This window comes from Euprymna scolopes, chromosome 12 (genome assembly GCF_053919585.1).
Source record: "Euprymna scolopes isolate OS-2025 chromosome 12, ASM5391958v1, whole genome shotgun sequence".
Lineage (NCBI taxonomy): Eukaryota > Metazoa > Mollusca > Cephalopoda > Sepiida > Sepiolidae > Euprymna > Euprymna scolopes.
The window spans coordinates 131013140-131032887 of record NC_136493.1 but is presented as its reverse complement, the minus strand read 5'-3'; the positions used below and the strand labels follow the sequence as shown (position 1 = coordinate 131032887).

The 19748-nt window shown below is 33.1% G+C and overlaps 1 protein-coding gene across 1 annotated transcript in view; it reads right to left on the bottom strand.

Annotated features, from left to right (window-relative positions):
* Positions 1-19537, bottom strand: part of LOC145291481 (protein C-mannosyl-transferase DPY19L1-like) — an 87072-nt gene extending 67535 nt beyond the window's left edge. Inside the window, exons 1-2 of the mRNA XM_080137363.1 lie at positions 18715-19537; positions 875-899 (exon numbers count right to left, since the gene is read on the bottom strand). Of these exons, the coding sequence (XP_079993489.1) occupies positions 875-899; positions 18715-18847 (158 nt within the window). The 5' untranslated portion in view covers positions 18848-19537. The remainder of the gene's footprint in view (positions 1-874; positions 900-18714) is intronic.
* Positions 19538-19748: the final 211 nt, after the last annotated feature.

The following is a 19748-nucleotide window of genomic DNA, read 5'->3' as shown; positions in this document are numbered from 1 at the left end:
CCCCCAAGATGTTATAGGAAAAAGACTAACCCACATGCGGCGAGCAGCAAATATTGAAATTCCCGAAATCGAGCAAATTAAATAGAAAGGCGAGCTTTGTTGTTAACTGTGAGATATTACGATTTATATGTGATATAAAAAGTTTTAAAAAGTTGTGAAGTGAGAAACCACTTCTCTGAAAAAAGCCTTTTGTTGACATACAGAAAAAGCGAACACACATACATACATACATTTTCGCTTTTATATATATAGATTTACTACTTGATAAGGTCAAAAGTCACTTGAATATAAGCATTAAAATGATGGATTGTTAGTTGAAAGAAGAATATTATGAGAGGATTGAAAATAAGGAAAAAAATTCATTATTTATAAGAACAGTTTATGACAAGTATTTGACATTAGATTTTAAGATGTTTTAGTCTGCAAGGAAGCAGTTTTGTGGTAAAGTGTTCCACATATAAGACATTCTTGGAAAAACTTGTTACAGCTGTAGAAGAAAGACTACTTCTTGCTGTGAATGTCTTATAAGGAAGATTAGAGTTCAGTCGAACATCTTCCATAGAAATAACAATAGAGTAAAGAAAGACTAGCTACGTCTTTTCTGTGAAAAAGAGGCTGTAGGGAAAAGAAGAAACTGCTCCCTCCTCTTTCCACTAGATTACAAAATCGATTTTGTACTCTGTCAAGGCAAGAAATGATGCTTTGAGCAGCACATTCCCAGATGTGGCAGCAATCCTTTATCTTAGGACACGTCTTCATTCAAATCTATCAACACAAAAGAAAACTGACAAAATAAACATACAAAATATATTTTGGAAAAAAAAAAAAAAAAATGAAAAAAAAAGAAAATGCACCAAACTTGCAAACAACGAACCTGTGAAGTAAGCCACTGACAGATGCTGAAATGGAAAAAGAAAAAGAGAGAAATCAGAAACAAAAATAAAACAAATAAAAAAATAAAAAATAAAACAAATACAAAAGAAAAAAAAGAAAGCATTTTCAATTTTACACGCAGTGCCAAGTTCTGCCTTACAATTTTTTTTAACGAAATAAAGACAATGCAAGTAGAATTGAATGTTCACCATTGCACTCAGTTCAACAATTAAAAATGGCTGCCAAGGTCTTACTAACCCAGCATAGATTCTATTTTCCTTTCTTTCCTTTTGGGAGTATTTTTATCCCACTCCCAACATTTTAATTGGATATTATTAACAAATCACTCAGTAATTATAATTGTAATTTGGTTGAAGTACCTGTTTGGATACGCCTAGGTTGTCCTCTTGAACGTTTTCTTGGAATTTGTAATGAAAGAACTGAGCAGTTTGTAATCAACACTGGTGATTAACAATGAGCTCGCTACTAATATTTATTATGCAGATTATGTACCCATGCACCGCATAGCATGTTTTTCTGGTGCATTTTTTTTTTTTCTTTTATAAAGGAGTCACCACTTATAAAGGCCCAGAGGCCAGTCAAGGATAAGAGTTAATGGGTGTTAGTAGCCGAAATTTGGTAAATTGGATTATTTAAGGGAATAGCTCATCAAAAATTTGTTCATGTTGGACTTGAAGACAACCATATTGTAGTTAGTTGGAAAGCAGGAGAACGGAACAGAGTTCTATAGGCATGCAGTTCTAAGAAAGAAGCTTTGTTCATGGAATCTACGTTTAGGTTTAGACACAGATAAAGAGTGGGAGAAATTATTGATAGTGGTTTCAGCTAGACGAATGTTTTCGTGAAAGTCAGGCCAGAGGAGACCATAGATTAGAGTTCATATGAATGGTAGACTTCGCAGGTGAACGATACTTGGCCAAAAGACGAAAGAACTGAAAGTTTTTATGATTGGAGTCTGATCACCTTGGAGACATTTTCTTTGCTTGAAAAACCAAGTGCCTCATTGAATGAGAAAGTCATGTTGAGATCAGCTTTTGTGAGAAAAACAATGTTTAGGGTTATCTGCAGATAAGCCTCCATGAATGGAGACTGTCTAGATCAGGGTTTCCTTATGGGATTTATACTGCCCACCCATGATGGGGGGGGGCGTTATAAGACTTCAGGTTGGCGATGGACAAACTTATCATATAGGGGTCCCTGACATTCTTTAGGGAACAGTGAAAGACTGAGAGCTTCTAGTAATATTACTAAGTATTTCTCAACAAATTTTCTTTAGGATTCACAATTTATGTGGAAATTGCTTGCATCACACTTATTTTTAATTGAAAAAAAATTCAAGAATCATACCCTGTAATGTTGATAAAGTTTTTTAAGTGTTTCTTGAATCTGATTGATTTCTGATTCACATTTTCAACAAGTCTTTCTCATCTATCGAATGGGCTATAGAAATAAAAACCAAATGTAGTTAAACGTGGTGATCTAAGACTTTTTTATTATCAAATATGGAATCAAATATTTCAAAATTTGTTGCTGATCATCAACAACTATCTGCAGATTGATCGGTGATTCATGTGATTATTATTCTGATTTTTATTTTATTGATTCAGCAATTTTATTTTATTGATTTAGCAACTTAGTATTAGCAATGGTATTAATTGACCCATTCGATTTATAGTTGTTACTGTTCCCATTCAATCGACAGTAGAATTTTATTGAATAAACTTTAATATTCAATTATTTATTTTCAATGTAATTATGTACTACCACTACTACTACTACTAACATTATGCAAGGATGCATGTAGGATGAACATTTATGCAAGACAATTAGTTATAAAAGTAAAAGGGAACTTTTTTTCCTTTCTCTTAAAACCAACATGCAAGGTCCCTCTACATGAGTGAAAAATTTACTTCCACCATGACGAACATTTGTACAAAATTAAAAAAAAAAAATAAGGAAAGAGTTTCTCATGAAATTGAATACATTCAACTAATCAAAATTTGTAAGCAATATCATAGATTTAAAAAAAATTTAAGTTTCTGAATTTTTGAGATGAGGATTGGTTATTTGTATTATTTGGATTCTACAGACTACTGTTCTCATTTTGAGTGTGATTTTCACAATGTTTTGGTCGATATAACATTCAACCTTCTTCAGGTGTAGCTTGTTGAACTCGGGAATGTTTCTGTCAAATCCAGGAATTTGGACAAAATTTTCAACAGAACCCTTTATTTAGTTCATGGGAGTAGCATGCTCTCGTTCCATCAGACAGGACTGGATAGAGGTCCTAAGTAATTTGCAATTGTATTTTTTGGTTGTCCACACTCGGAATGTAATCTTCAACCTTCAGGAGAAGGTCACTTTTACAACTGATTTTTTCTAAGTACTCTAACCACTGTACCATGAGTCCTTGTGTTTGAAATTCTGTCCAAATTCCAGAGTTCGACAAGCTACACCTGAAGGTTGGAGGTTACATCTACCGAAATGTGAAAATGACACTCGAGATGAGAACAGTAGTCAGAAGAACCCAAATAATATATTAAAAAAAAATGTAGAATCATAGAGACGATAAAAGAGGTCAGAAAAACGAAGGAAAAAGGATAAAAAGAAAATCCAACTAATGCAAAAATAAAAAATTGAACACCAAATTTCAGGTTTTCAAATTTCTGAGTTGACAAATAATAATTTATATTATTCGGTCAATTTAACTTCCAACCTTCTTCAGGTGTGTTTTGTTGAACTCGAGAATCTGTATAAAATTTCAAATGGAACACTTCATTTAATTCATGGAGGTAGATTGTTGTTGTTCTCTCAGCCATGACCAGATAGAAGTTTTAATTCATAAATGTATTCTTAGTATTGCCCATAGTGAGGATTGAATTTTTAACATCCAAAAGACTGTTTATATATATATATATTATTCCTTATTGGAATTGTTTTATTTTTAAGATGAGCATTGTATGTTAATTTTTTTTTTTTTTTTTTATTTCGGACTATTAGTCTCATCTTATCTTTTTATTGGTGCACAACGTTTCGGCCAACTTCCTCTGGCCTTCATCAGGTGGTAACCGCGACGGATAGGAACTTCGAATCTCCTAACTGCATTCTCAGCCATCACTGCCATCCGTAGTTGTTGTCGTCTCACCACATTTTTGACCAATTACCTCTGGCACGCTTTGGGTGGGATTGAAACCGCTATCTTCAGACAATGTTCATCTGGAACCGTAGAGATTCAACGTCTCTATCAACTGCGCCACAGGCCCCGAAGGGCGATCAAAAAGGGCGAAAAAAAAAAAAAAAAAAAAAATTAACAAAAGACTGTTACTTAGAACAGTTTATAACTTAGCACTTTTATCCATTGTGCCATGTGTTCTTGCAGAGAATATGTATGTATTTTAGGAGTCTTAAGCCTATTCTTGTTTTTAAATTTGGTTTTAAAAATGATTTCTCATATTTTCAATACTATAGCACTTTTTAATAGAGAAATATTGGATCTGTTAGCTAGACACATGTATCAGCGTATATTGTTTTTGCTGAGAAAAAGAAAAAAAATTTTAGCATCACATTTGGTTTTAAAAACTTCTTTTCATGTATACACAAAATTTTATAGGGAGATATATTTTATGTACAGATTTGCAGTATTTACTTCAACAGTACTTAATATGCAAGTAAAGCTAGGTAACAAGTTATAAAAATATTTAAGGCAATTAAACTGCACAGAATTTTCTAAGTTTCATCCTCATTTTAGCCTGATAAATCCTTATGGAAAATTGTGTGTGTAGCTTAATTGGCATATATATTTTTATAACTTACTATCTTTGATGCCTGTTCAGTCTCAAAAGACAAAAAGGATGCCGTTGTATGGAGCAGCTACACATGTAATTGTGAGGCAAGGGCTGCACAATTACCAACCACACCTCTCCTAAATCGGCACTGTTTAAGTCCAGTGGCAAGGAGAGGCTCAGGATGACTGGAAACAATGCCACGATAAATGGAGAGCCCATACAGCACCTGAAAATCCCAAATGATCACATATTTAGTACTGACCAGGTTCAACATTGCTTAACTGCAGTGATCCAATAGGAACCGGTGTATCAACATGATTATGCCGTAAACAAATTTACAAGATCGTGACACTGGACATGTTAATGTTTTGGACATATGGTTGGTTAAAACTACAAATCCTCATCAAGTGACTTAATAAAGGTTGCTTTGCACAGCACTCTTAATAACCTTGTTACATTCATGAATTATCACTTTTGAACACCTATAACTTGGCACATATATACACGAGATTTGAACAGCTCTAAAAACATCATTTCCCTTGCAAGCAAAATACATAAAATACATTTAAAAGCATGTAAGTATAAATTACTCATCCCAGATCAGATATGAAACATTTTTAAATAATCACCTAAAATTAAAAAAAATCAGCAGGGGGAGATAACTCATTTAAATTGAAGACTATAATAGTTGTCCACCTTAAGTTTAAAAATGTGCAAACAAATAAAAAAAAATTAAAAAATCAATAACTAAATAACATTGGATCGGTATAGCTGGTATATATGGGAGAGGGGGGGAAAGAAGGGCTTAGACAGCTCCAAAACATTTCCTTTGCTAAGAATAGTCTATATTTAAAATATGTTAAAGGATAGGGGGTAGGGCCATTCGTACTGGCACCCTCAAAGACAGACTTTCTACAAGATTAACCAATTGATTTTTTCCAAACAAAGAAACTTTTTTCAAAGTGGAAAAGGATTGTCTTTTGTCACTCATCAGCATACTACGGTCGAAACAGAAAAGAACTGGAAAGTTCCTTTGTGTAAAGATTGATCTTAGTTGTTAGCATTCACTGCTGTCGCGGATATCTCACCCATCCACCTCCACACAAATAAAATGCTATTTTTGTTAGAGTTAGAATTACCTTAAGAAATTGCAAGAGAGCAATGCCTCATAAACAAGGCACACCTGCAGCTGAGATTTTTTTTCAGACTCAATGTTTCGCTTTATTTAGAATTAAAAAAAAAAATGAAGTTCACATGAACTGATTAGGCAATCTAGTATTCTTTTCAAGTGGAATGGTGACAAGCACTGAAACAGAAAAGTTTAAATTGTACACCATTTCCAGGGGGACCAATTCTCCATAAACATTTTTTTTTGTTCTTTTGACTTTTATCACAGAATTTACAAGATTCTAAACACTGTAAATTTGTTTCATCTCAAATTTATTATGTTTTTTTAATTTTTTTAGATAGGTACTGATAATTTGGATTATTTGGCTTATTCGAACTATTGTTCTCATCTTGAGTGTTATTCTCACATTTCTCCAGTTGATGTAATCTCTAACCTTCAGTTGTATCATGTTGAACTCAAGGAATTTGCACAGAATTTCAAACGAAACTCTTTATTTAATCCTGGGGTTAGCATTAATGTTGGGACGATTAATCGGAAATCGGAAGATTTGGAGGTATCGGAATCGGAAAATTTGATGTTTATTTTCCGATGCAAAAACGAATCTTTTAATTTTCTTTTTCTTTTTTTTTATTTGATTTTGTTTAAATCAAAACCTTCCATTGCTGGTAATAATGATAAAATAATAAATATTTAGTGATTTTAAATTACTAGTAACGCTAAAATCGATAGATGATCCTCCACAAGTGTATTTCGATGTCTAGGAAAATATCTGCATATTTAACAAGTGTTTTTACGAAAATCGGGGAAAATAACAACTCTATAGTTAAATTTTTAGAGATTTAAAAGAATCAGAATCGGTAATTGTATTGGAATCAGGAATCTATCATGGAATCAGTAATTGTATTGGAATCGGGAAAAATATTGGAATCGTCCCATCACTAGTTAGCATGCTTTCATTCTGCCATGACCTTGTAGAAGTCTTAATTCGCAAGGACTCGTAGTATCACAGATAAAGTAGTAAGTAAAATTCAATTCTTAGCGATACTCTTCTGGAGGTTGAAAGTTCAATCCTCAGTGCAAGCGGAATCGAGAATACAATTCTGAACTACTTGAGATTTCTACCCGATCAGAACTTATGGAAGAAGAGTGTGTTTTCCCTGTGGATTAAATAAAGATTTTGGTTTGAAATTCCATGCAGATTCCAGAGTTCGACAAGAAACACCTGAAGAATGTTAGAGGTTACATCGGCCAAAACGTTATATGAATAAAACTCACGATGAGAACAATAATCTGAATAATCCAAATAATACCAGTTGAATTTATTGCTTTTATTTTTTTCATCTAATTTTTACTATTTCAGTTACTTAGAATATTTTTTTTATAACTAGTGGGACCTGTGGAAATTCCACACCAGCATCTTTTCTATGTAATATATTGATGCTGGGCATTCTATGGACGTTCAGCATGAATAGAGACCCTGCAATATTATTGTAGCCCTTTTGTTAAAACTGTAGAAGTATTTATCTAAGTAATTTGGTTAATGTATTGTCAAAATATATCTGGTTATTATGGTTTATCTCCAATATCCTTATAGGAGTCTGTGAAATATTTCCATTGTATGGACACCTGGTGCGAACGAAAACCCCACAATATCATTATATCATCTTCAAACAGAACAGAGACTACCCTTGGATCCTACCCAGAAGACCAAGAAGATATATTTTAGTTTCCCCGTACAGCCCAAAAGCGACATCATTTTTTTTATTTTAATTAAAAGAATTTTTTTTTTTTTACAGTGTGTCTATGGTGATCGGGAGATCCTATTTATTAAAAAGGAGGAAAGAAGGTGATAACATACTAGAAATATTGAATTAGCGTATCTATATCATAATAATTTAAAGTTCATAATATGTTATCACCTTTTATTCTCTTTTTTAATAAATAGGATCTCCCGATCGAATAGTTTACAATCTAGAAACTGTGACACATGTACATTAAAAAGGTACTACGGCAGTGGTTCCCAACTCATGTGCCACGGAATGATTACTAGTGTGTTTCAAAGAGATAATAGCTAGAAGCCATTTAATTTAATTTTGTTAAAAAAAAAAAAAAAAAAAAAAAAAAAATTTTTAAAAACATTTAATTTCTTAATCATGATGATATCACTCAATTCCAACTCTAAGTAAAAAGCCTTCAAAATCTTACTGCATACCTTTCATACCTATGTGAACTGGGATTTTCTTACCTAAATGACATTAAAAATAAAAATGTGAAAGACTTAAAAATATCAAAAAGGAGTAAGATTGTGTCTCTACCACATTCACCTACATATTGCAGCAATAGTTACAAAAACACCAGGCACAACACTTCCACTGAGTCACCATTATTATTCTGTACCAGATATTGAATACAGAATATGTTGATTTATGTGGATAAAAATTCTCCTTATATTAGCTTTGTTCTTTTTATTCTATTGCAAAAAGGCTTCCACTGGGTTCATAACTTCTTTAATTGAAAGCCATGTTTAATTTTAGTAGAATTTCCGATGGGTAGTTATTCTATATAAGTCCTGGAGATGAAAAAGTTTTTGGTGGGTAGCTGTTCTGTATAAGTTTCTGACTTTAAAATTTTGCAGGCAAAGAGCAAAAGTGTGGACACAACAAAATTGTGTGCTGGAATGCTAAAAGATTCACTATTTTTATGGAGCAATCCTGGTTTCTGATTGGTTGCTAGCAAAACGTGGCTCCATTTGATTGGTCATTTCCTATCGCCAGTATCTATAAACAGAACCTTCCAACTTTCTTCAATCATACCCATTATAAATAAATATAATATAAAATACCCCATTATACTTCTTTATAATAGGATGTGTCTCCTAGCGGCTTCGGCTGCAGGGAGGGAGACAGGGTAATAGTACATGTCAAGGATCAGTTCTTGACACTCAGTTCGACAGGTGAGGGGCCAGGAACTGGCCCAGCATCTGTCGGACTGAGGTACACTGCCTGGGTAATACCCAGGAAGTCCACCCTCCTAGGCCTTGCCACCGGGCTTTCCGGTGGGGCAAGTTTATTGCTTGTCGCCTGAGGCGCCCCGACCGAGGAATGCAGACAGGGTTTACTCAGGCAATTTTTGCAACTGCAGGAGTGCTCCTCGTTTAGGGGAGCCTGCTTAGATCCCCACTTTCCTGCCTTGTGCAAAATATTGCTGTGGTGGGCAGCAATTAAATATCTACCCATTATAAATAAAAATCTTGCAACAATAGAAATGACTAATTTGTTATGATGGTAGGCTGTGAAAATTTAAACTCAATAGCGTGCCGCCATGTAAAAAAGGTTGGGAACCATAGTACTACAGTATTAAGATAGACAAACATTTGCTTAAAATATCAATCACAATCCTTCATTTATTAAAAAGAATTCTAAAAACTTTTGTATGTAGAGTGGTTACAGATTATCACAAAAGAAATATGTCGGTATTTATAAAGATGTGATTTTTTTATTTTTGTAAATTTTACTTAATTTAGTGTAAATTTATTTTTTTTTAGTTTCAATTCATATTTTATAAAAAAAAAATTTATTAACAGGTTCTATGTCTCAAAAGAAAAAAAAATTAAGTTAAATATTTTTAAAGAGAACTTTGAAGTAAATAATTGCATATCATTCAAATATTAATAAAAATGGAAATGTAGAAGACCTAAAAACGTTTAGCAGGCTTTATCAAGAGCAGAAAAGGCTTAAAGTGGTAGATTATGTGCCACATTTAGATTCCTCTCTTGATAAAGCCTGTGAAATGTTGGGCAAACTGCTGATTTTTTTTTTTCAATTTTTTTTTTTTGGTTGAGTATTCCACATTTCAATTTCAGATTTATTTTGTCCTTTTATTATCTTCGTGTGTTTATTGAAACATTAAATTTTAAACAAAAACATTGAAAACACTTAAGTTTTGGAAAAAAAATAAGTAAAAGGATTATATTTTTACTAATTATTGAAAGTTATCTAAAAGATTTTGGTTCTCCTTTAGATTTCTTCCACATATTAAAAAAAACAAAAAAAAAACAAGCTGTGCGTGCGTGGTCACCTTCTGGTGCTGCATGCGAGATGACAACACAAAAAATAGTGAAAAAATGATGAATGTGAGAAGTGTGAAGAGCCAACGTTGCCATCACATTTTCGCCAAGTTTCAGAAAAATCTAACAGATGGCGTAAAAGTTATGGGGTAAAAAGTATAAGGTTTTGCAATTTGGGGGCATTTGTGACCCCTTTTGAGCTCCTGAGAACGTCTAATTCCAGTGAAAATGTCTAATGGTTCAGTTTCACGCTTTAAGACATGTATATCTGAATTCAGCACCATGGAAAACTGCTATATAGACATACATATCAAGTTTTTGAGTAATATGAAAAAAAGAGCTCTAAAAAGGCATGTTTTTTAAACCCCAAAAGTTCCATAGGGATGCGAACCAGAATTTTGCCAGGGTCACCCATACTGAATTTATATTAAGAACAATGGCCTCCACATTTTGGCCAAGTTTCAGGAAAATGGATGGATCAAATACTATGGGGCAAAAAGTGTCCTTTTTGGGGAATTTTTTTACCTCTTTTGAGCCCCAGGGGATGCCAAATCCCAGTGTAAATGGATAACGGTGCAGTTTCAGGCCGTAACACATGTATATTTGAGTTGACCACCGTGAAAAAACACTATATAGTCAGACATATGAAGTTTTTGTTGAGAAATATGAAAAAAGAGCCACAAAAAGAGGCGTTTTTAGCACTAAAAGTCCCCGTGGACAGGAACCAGAATTTTGTCAGGGTCACTCATACTGGATTTATATTAAGAACAATGGGCTCCACATTTTGGCCAAGTTTCAGAAAAATCTAATGGATGGATCAAAAGTTATGGGGCAAAATCTGTCATTTTTATTTAATAAAAAGATACAAACTAGATATGGTAGTGGTCTACAAAATGTTTATTATTTGTGCAATAATATTTTTCAATCGGTTTTAATCTGGCAATAAAATAGCTGGCAAAAGTCATTTTTATATTATAACTTAATATTTAAAAAAAAAATTAAACAATTAATTTAAAATCTATGTTGTAATGGAACATTTTTAAATAATGAAATTTTAATCATTTAAAAATTAATTAATTTTCAAGAAGTTTCTTTTTCTTGGCAATTCAACTAATAATAGTATATATTGATTTAGATTAAAAATACAACATAATATTAAATTTATATCAATGTTTTACTTGCAACCTCAAGGTAAGTTCTTGTTCCATACGTATCTAAACTTTTAAAAAATAAATTTTTAAAAATTTCGATCGCTTTAAATATATTTTGTTCAAATTTCGAAAAAAAATAAATAGAGGGGGAGGGTACATGCCCTAAAGAAATATTTCCTCTCGTATATTTTACGGAAACTACATTTTATATGTAATTTCATTCTAAAATGGATAAGTATCGAAAATTTTACGAAAACCTGACCATATGTTGATTCTTGCTAGATTTATTAAACACAGGTATGTTTTCATGTTCGGAATGCTTACTACATGGGAACGCTATTTTAAAGCGTCAATTATGTAAACAAGATTTTCATCTCACAATTTCATTATTTTCGTACGATAAAAATATTTTTTTTTCTTTTAATTATTTCTAGTTTATTTTGCCCTTCTTTTAAATGGCACAAAAGTTATATTGATAATATTAATTTATAATACAGTTACATCGTGTTACATATGGGAAGGAGGTAATTCTGTGGTGAATTTTGGAGGTACCTACAAACAAGTATGGACGGAGACGATAATCTTTCAATCACAACATTGAAAGACTTTTCGATCTTCGTAACTGAAGAGTACAATGAGTTCCTATTTACAATGCCTCCCCGCAGGACAGAATTAGATACCAGGATAGTTTTTAACGTGGAGGAAAAGAACAAAAATAAAAATTGTCTCAGTCGTGAAGGATTTCTTCTCCACTGAGAGAGAACAAGACATTGAAGTGCAGCATCTGAAGAACAGATAATACACTTTGATCTTGGCCCGAAGTACAAGGAGTTAAACTGCTAAATTACCACAATACAAAAAATGTTCCATTCGAAATTTCGTACATGCCCCCCCCCCTCGTAGAACATTTGCAACAGAGACTCGTCTACCTACAACTGCCAACAATTTCTCTCGCTCTATATCTGTGCCTAAAACTAAACGAAAATTCCACAAGCAAAGTTTCTTTCCTAGAACTACCCGCCTGGCGTCTATGGAAAACAATACCGTGGAGCTGCTTCCCAGCTGACTATAACATGATTGTTTTTAAGTCGAATGTAAACAAGTTTCTGTTGAGCAGTCCTAGTCTTAATCAAACACTACCCAAATTGCACCCTTACTGTTCATCACAGTGTTGACTTACTGGCCACTCGACACTTATTAATCCCCATCCTCAAATGACCTTTGAACCATAAGCGGTCACCCCCTTCCCAATATATATATATATATATATATATATATATATATAAAGAAAAAAAAAACGCACCTGAAAAAGGTCAGTTGTAACGTTGTTAGAATAACATCCAACGGTAAAACAGTAAGCCGAATCATTCAAATATATTTACATGGCGTACTGTCCTAGTACATTTTTTTTATTTACATACCTAATCATCTTTTAGCTTACTTGGTTTAGTAATCAAAATTTTTTAAAATCTAAAACAAAATTTGATGCTTTATGCACTTATGTTACCGTGCGATTTTTTTAATAGTATTTTCAAGTTAAATTGAAGTTTTATGAAATCTTTTTTTTATTTATTAAATTGTTAGGCGAAAGTACAAAATAGTTACAAAACACCCTCCCCTCCCATGTTAAGAATGGCTTTATAAATAACATTATTTCAACGGGGGGAAAAAAAAATCCAAGAAAGAGAAAATAAACAAAAAAATAAAGAAAAGAAACAAATCCAAGAAAAGAAACATGGAATGTTTATATAGAAAAAAAAAAAAAAAAAAAAAAAAAAAAAATGAATTTTAATCAAATTAAATAAAAACAAATTCCCTGAAAATAAAATTTAAGGATTTCTTTCTTTAGTGATTTAATTTTCAACAACCTACTGAAAATGAAAAAAGTGCTCGTTTCATGAGGAAATAAAATAATTCGATTCAAAATTTATTTTTAATTCAGAATTTTAAATAATTCTTTTAAGATGGCAGTCATTTTGGAAATAAAAAATGATTAATCGTTTTGTTCTATGATGAGCGATCATTTTACGTTATCTTTATAAAGTTAAGTGACACCACTCTCTGAAACGGGAAATATCTTATCCGTTTACTGAATTTATTCATTTGTTTCTGATATTTCCAAGGTGCTGACGTGTAATCGCACAAAAACAAAAAAACAAAAAATGCTAGTGTAGGTAAAATTTTATTATAACATTTGATACATTTCAGAAAATTATCCTTGAATTTTTTTCAATTTTTAAATTTTGAATCATTCTGTTCTAAAAAATAAGGGGGGGGGGGTTAAAAATGTTTTCTATTCTTAAAAAAAGTGGTTCTTGTCCAGAATTCCTTATGGTAAAACTGGTAATTAATAAAAACCTGAAGAGAGTGCTCAAAACTATTGCAGAGCAAATATGCGTTTTATTTTTTTATTACCGTTTTATCTGTTTGGTTACATATGTTTCGGATGTTGGACCATGTTTACGATCTAACAGCCGCGTCAGACCTTACAGAAGTGGTTGTTAGTATTAGGAAGGAGTGTTTTAGAAGAAATACGAGAAAAAAAAAGGGGGGGAGGTAGGAGATAATAAGGGGGGAGGGAGACGGGTATTGACAATATTTCAGTTTTGAGGGTTAAGATACATTAGATTGTATTGTGTGTGTGGGGGTAGCAGATTCAGGTAGACGTGGGTGGAGATATATGGATATAGGGAGGGGGAGGTGGAGAGAGGATGGTAAAGAAAAGAAAAAGGGAGGGGGTAAAGTGAGGAGGGGGGTAAGTTTCAATTTTTAGGTTTAAATTTTAACTGCCTTTAACTTTTGTTCCATAAGGTATATTAAGTAGATGAAAGAAGGAAAGAGAGGGAGAGCGAAAGAGAGAGAGGGAGAGAGAGAGAGAGAGTTTGTGTAGATGTCATGTCTTTTGATAGGTACAGAGTTCATTTAAAATTTTTGTAGTCGCTATACGTCAACTTGTCCATTTCAGTTTACAGTGGGTTGGATTTTTTTTATAATACATACGTTAACGCACGTGCAAATACGCATACATACATATGCATGTACATTTCTACACATCCATATACAGATAAATACGCACACACACATATATATAAACAATGTATATGCAGACATACATACACATGTGTATGTAAGGTCTAACGAGGATGTTAGATCGTAAACATGGCCCAACATCTGAAACATATGTAACCAAACAGATAAAACGATAATAAAAAAATAAAACATATATATATATAAAATCTATGATGTACACACCTGTGACAAAACGAAAATGTCATATTCCAAAAATCACAAATTGATCAAGTAGTTTATTTTTAACTAAGAAAATCAAATTTTATGGGTCACATAATATTCTTAACCATTAGTAATATGGGATAAAAAGGAGAAAGAAGCAACCTTAGTAAAAGTTAGTGCCCACAATGATGATGGCTTAAACAGCTGAGAGGGAAAAGATAATGAAATACCAAGGTCTTATGTACAACATGAAAAGAAACTAGAATCTTAGGAAGATTTTCATCATTCCAGCATGGCACTAATCCCTCCAAAAAGCCTGGAATATCTCTTCCAGTGCGTATGCGCAGATTTCTTCACATATCAAGGTCACCCATACCTCGTTATCATGGACCGTTATTCTAAGTCGAAAAATTATGTGATATGGCCCAAGAACACACCTTTTCTCAAACACACTTTCATAACATTTGGCATATCTGCTGGTGTTTGGTGTGATTTCAAGTGAGGGCTACATCATGCCACCTCACATCTTCAAAGCCAGCTTGAAAGTCAACACCAAAGTGTACCTGGATATGCTGAAGAGTGTGGTGATCCCCTGGTGCAATCAGGTGGCCACTGGCAGACCCTGCGTGTGTCAGAAGGGCTCTGCGCTAGCAGTGTCAGAAACCGATCTTAAGATTGCGTGAAAAAAAAAAATGAATAATTCGCCCTCCTATCTTTACAAGCTTATAACTACTTGAAAAATGTAATTCAAACCCTAGTTTTTTTTCAATTAAAGAAGCAAAAACCAAATTTTAAAAAAATAACAGGTTTAATAGCAAATTATGCAATATTTGTTTTGTTTTTTTTTAATCGGTTTTCTTTAAAAAAGATTTGAAGAAAATCAACGAAATTTTACTTACTTCGGTTATAAAAAAAATAAAAAATCGATATAAATTCCAAAAAAATCACTTACCTATAAAAAATACTATCGAATGTATGGTTCCATTCTTCATTGTTCAGAATTTATCCATATTTATATTTTAAATTCCATTTATTTTTTAAATAAAAGAATTTTTTAAACGACTATTTGAAAAAAGTGTGATTATGCAAGCATTTTTAGGTCTTTATCGAAAAAACGGAAGTAGCGGTTTGTCCTTGTTTAGCACTACGGATGGACAGAAGGCAGTAAAACCACACACTCACATTAGCCGTCTAGCCTTTTGCCTGAAGAAATATGTGTTCCCATAGTTTAAAAATAGTCAAATTTTACTTATGTTTTTGCTTATAAAATTTTTTTTTGCTTATTAAAAAACATTTGTGTTTGCTTATTAAAAAACAAAAAAACAAAACAGTCAAGGAATTTTTTTTTCTTTTCTCAAAGAAATACATAAATTTTTGATTTATTATATTTTCATTCTTTCTTTTTTTTTTAAATATCTAAAAAAAGAAAACATTGAATGAAATAGAAAAAAATTGTCGTTATCGTCCATTACTGACTGGACAATATAAGCAGAACATAGGCTTCCAATTAGAAAAAAAAAAAAAATTAACGTGGTTTAAAAAAAAAAAATAAAGGTTTTACACTTTGGACTTTACAGGTAAATTTAAAAAAAACACTTATTTTTTTGTTTTAATTTACAATATATTATTTATTGATCTTTTATCTTCAATTTGTGATATATAAAACTTTGGTGAGTAAATTAATTATTAAAATTTTAATAGACATTTAAAAATGGGGGGGGTGAATTAAAAAAAAAACGTTTGTTTAAAATATTATATTCGGTTTATTGGAAAGAGCATAAAATTTCACATTGACCCTGAAAATATCGTAAAAATTTAACAAATAGAAAAATTGATAGATTTTTAAAGTTTAAAAATTGAAAAAAAATTAACTCGCAAAATTCAATTGATTTCATTACGTAAAAAAAAAAAAAAAAAAAAAAAAAAAAAAAAAAAAAATGGCTGCAGGAAGGCGCGCCGGCACTTTGAATAAATAATAATAATATAATAATATTTCTATTATTTTTTAAACAACTTAGTTTATTTGAAAATAGTTTATTTTTGAAGTATATAATCTTAAGAATGTGTGAAAAAAAAGAAAATAAACAACCCACTTTTAAAAGAGAAATTACGAGTTTTTTTTATATTTTATTTGCAGTTTCGTGTTAGGGGTGTCAAAAATTCCTACAAAAATTCTGATACACCCAGCTCTGCTGAGTGCTGCGCCAACCCACAAGTCCAAAGAGATCCAGTTTGGCTTCAGGAGTGCTACGACTTTTTACCCTTCTCTCACTGGTCCTCTTTTTCCCTGAACTGAACCAGCTGTACTACTTCGTGTGGTTATACATCGAGAAAATCACTAACATGACCTCCTAAAACACCAAAGTCGGCCTGATCGCCGCCATCCACCGAGTATTCGCCGAGCTCCTGCCAGCGCTAGTGGAAAAGGCATGCTCCCAGTTCCAGACCCGTATCGAGGAGGCGATTGAGGCTGAAGGCGGCTACATTGAATAGATGTCAGCTCTACTACATAATCAAGTTACCTGAATTGTTTTTTTTCAATGAAAGTTTTAAAATAAAGCTGTAGTATTGTTTTCTTGAGGGCGACAAATTTATCGTACCACTCTGCAATCGCAGATCAGCGTAAAAAAAAAAAAAAAAAAAAAGTCTGCTTATGGACAACACTGGTCTAATCTGAAACCACTGGCACGGATGCTTTTCAGTGCGCAATGCTACAATTATAAAACACAGTAAACAGAACGATTGAAACCAATTTCAGAATAAGCAAAAAGAGACTGGCATTTTCGGAGTTTTTCTTCTCTTGTACATTTAAGGCTGGAGAATACAGTCACCACCATCGAGAGGGTGGTGATTGGTACAGTCTACCCCACTATTTAATCCATAGTTGAAGAGAGGACATATGGATTCATACCTTTTCCCCAAAGGTATTTTCGATGCAGTAACCCAGAACTCGACACATCATTAGTGTTTATGTGTCGCCCACACCCGTTTCGACGTACAACCTCAAGATTATTCAAAATTCCGAGCGTTTCTTACTATTACGAGCTAACAAACCAACTGTAAGGGCGAAAGAAATTATATCGCTTACATAAATGTTCATATAACAATAATAAATATTAAAAAAAGGACATCTGGTAATTTTTATAATCACTCTAGTATCCAAATCCAAATGGATGCTTGGGGGGGGGGAGTAATCCGTGAACGATTTCGACATTAAGTCTAATTCCTTTCTTCCCCCTCAGTTTTCTTATTTTGTTCTAACTGGAGATGGGACATCCTACCGGATGCCAGACATTCACCTGCTAATTCCAACCGGGCGATATTTTAAAGATTCTAACAGTCCCTCAAAGTGCAATTGTTTGTATCTCTCTTGCACTTGGTTCACCGGGTTTGGAGAAGAGTTATTCCACAAAAAAAAAAAAAAAAAAAAAAAGATACGAGTTCGTAATACAGTAATTCATCACGCCTGTATACATTTAAATGCGAGATTGTACTATACTTTTATATTATAGACCATAAATTGGATATTAATCTGCACGAGTGCCATACATTAAAACAAAAAAATCGGGGTGCTAGTGCAGTAGTACTTCAGTACTTCCACTACTGCAGTGGAGTGCAGTGACTGCAGTGCACTTATTGATCCGCGCTATTTTTTTAAAATAGTATTTTCGAATTTAATCAAAGTTTTATATGTTTTTATTAAATTCTAAGTCCTAATACAGAATATGCACTAAACACCCCCCTAATACAGAATATGCACCAAACATTCTCCCCTCCCCATGTTAAGAATGGCTTTCTAAATAATGTTATTATTTCAGCAGTAAGCACTAGTATCAAAATCGGTACTTCTACAGAATTTGAACCGAACTGTTTTTGTTTATTTGTTAGCCATAGCCTAAGTTTTAGTGCAGCAAAAGTCGATTTGGTTTAAATTCTTTAGAGACACCGAAATTTCTAATACCCAGTTTAACGACGATATTAGAAAATAATTCCTAGCTTGGGTTTAAAGGCAAAAGCCAAGCATTATGTTGTGCCTAAACTAAATCAAAGCATTAATATTTGCATGCGCACCTGTCGTATCAAAGAACACGGCGTTCTTTTGTAAAAAACACGTAAAACGGAAAACTTTTTAATTACAAGAAAATAAAATGCTATTAAAGCAATTTTGTGAATGAATGGAAATTAATTTCTTTACCATTTTGCGTGGGAATAAAAAGGATTTTCTTTAGTATAAAATAAATACTGATTATAAAACAATTTCAGCTGAAACACACAATCGCGAGATAAAGAATAAACAAAATAATTAACGTTTAATTAAATAATAAGTGCATATCGGTTAATTAATCCGAGAGAGGGAGGAATTATGCCGTTTTGTCTTTGCCAAAAACTCATACACATGTCAATTAATCAAACCAAATTGAAACCGTTCTCTTCGTATAGCGATCGCAAACTACTTACCTATAGTTATAACAGCTATGTAATAGATCAGGTCATTTGCGGTCAAGGATTTTTTAGCCCTTTTCGCATCGTTACGCAAAGGTTTTTGGTCGTTTTCGGCGGGATTGTTTCCTCGGCGTCGCTTCACCGCCATGTTTTCCTATATCTGCTGCTGACTGCACGAACAGCAGCAGCAGCGACAGCTACGACGACGACAGCAGCAGCAGCAACAATTTTGCTTAAACAAACCACTTTCTCTTGAATCTGTCTCCTCATCTCCAATTTCGCATTGTTTATACCCTAAATTTGTCATTTCAGAAGACCATCCTCTCCAATGCATTACGTCCTCCATTTGGAGGGAATGGGGGGGGGGGGTCAGTGCCTGTCACCAAGACTACCTCATTCATGACAAAATGCTGATGGGACGATATCAGGTTTCTTGCACAGTCCTTCAGACTTTTTCATCGTTCTGTTTAGGCCATCTCCCTAAGCATTATCTCTCAAAATAGGAGGGGTTTGGTTGGTTTATTCCTAGTCGTTTGTGGCGACCCCTACTGGGGAATGCTGCAAATTTTGTTACCATCCAGAGTTCCCCTTCTTGGAGGAGTTAGATTAAGATTCACTATTATAAACTGATTTTATGTCTATTCCAATCTGCTCGTTTCAAATCTCACATTCTTTCTCTTTTCTTCTAAACTCCTTGTCTCATGAGATCATCCTCCCAGTTATTACCTCCTTTTTTTGGAGGCGGTGAATGGGTTTATTGTCTGTTACCTGAGGCGCCCTTTTCCAACTTGGCACCCATAATAACAGAACCCAACTTGCCCCAGACTGCCAGCTACATGCTTTTCTGATAATGACCTTCATTAACTATATTTAATTGATCTTTTTTCTCACATCTATTCCTGACTCATATTCGATTGTAACAGTTTTAGATAGTTTTTATGCGTGAGTGCACAAAACTAAAAGAAAATTTATTTGCAACACAAAAGCATAGAGTAATTAATCAACACCTTTTTTTTTTTTTAGAACAATAGAACAAAACAACGAAAGGA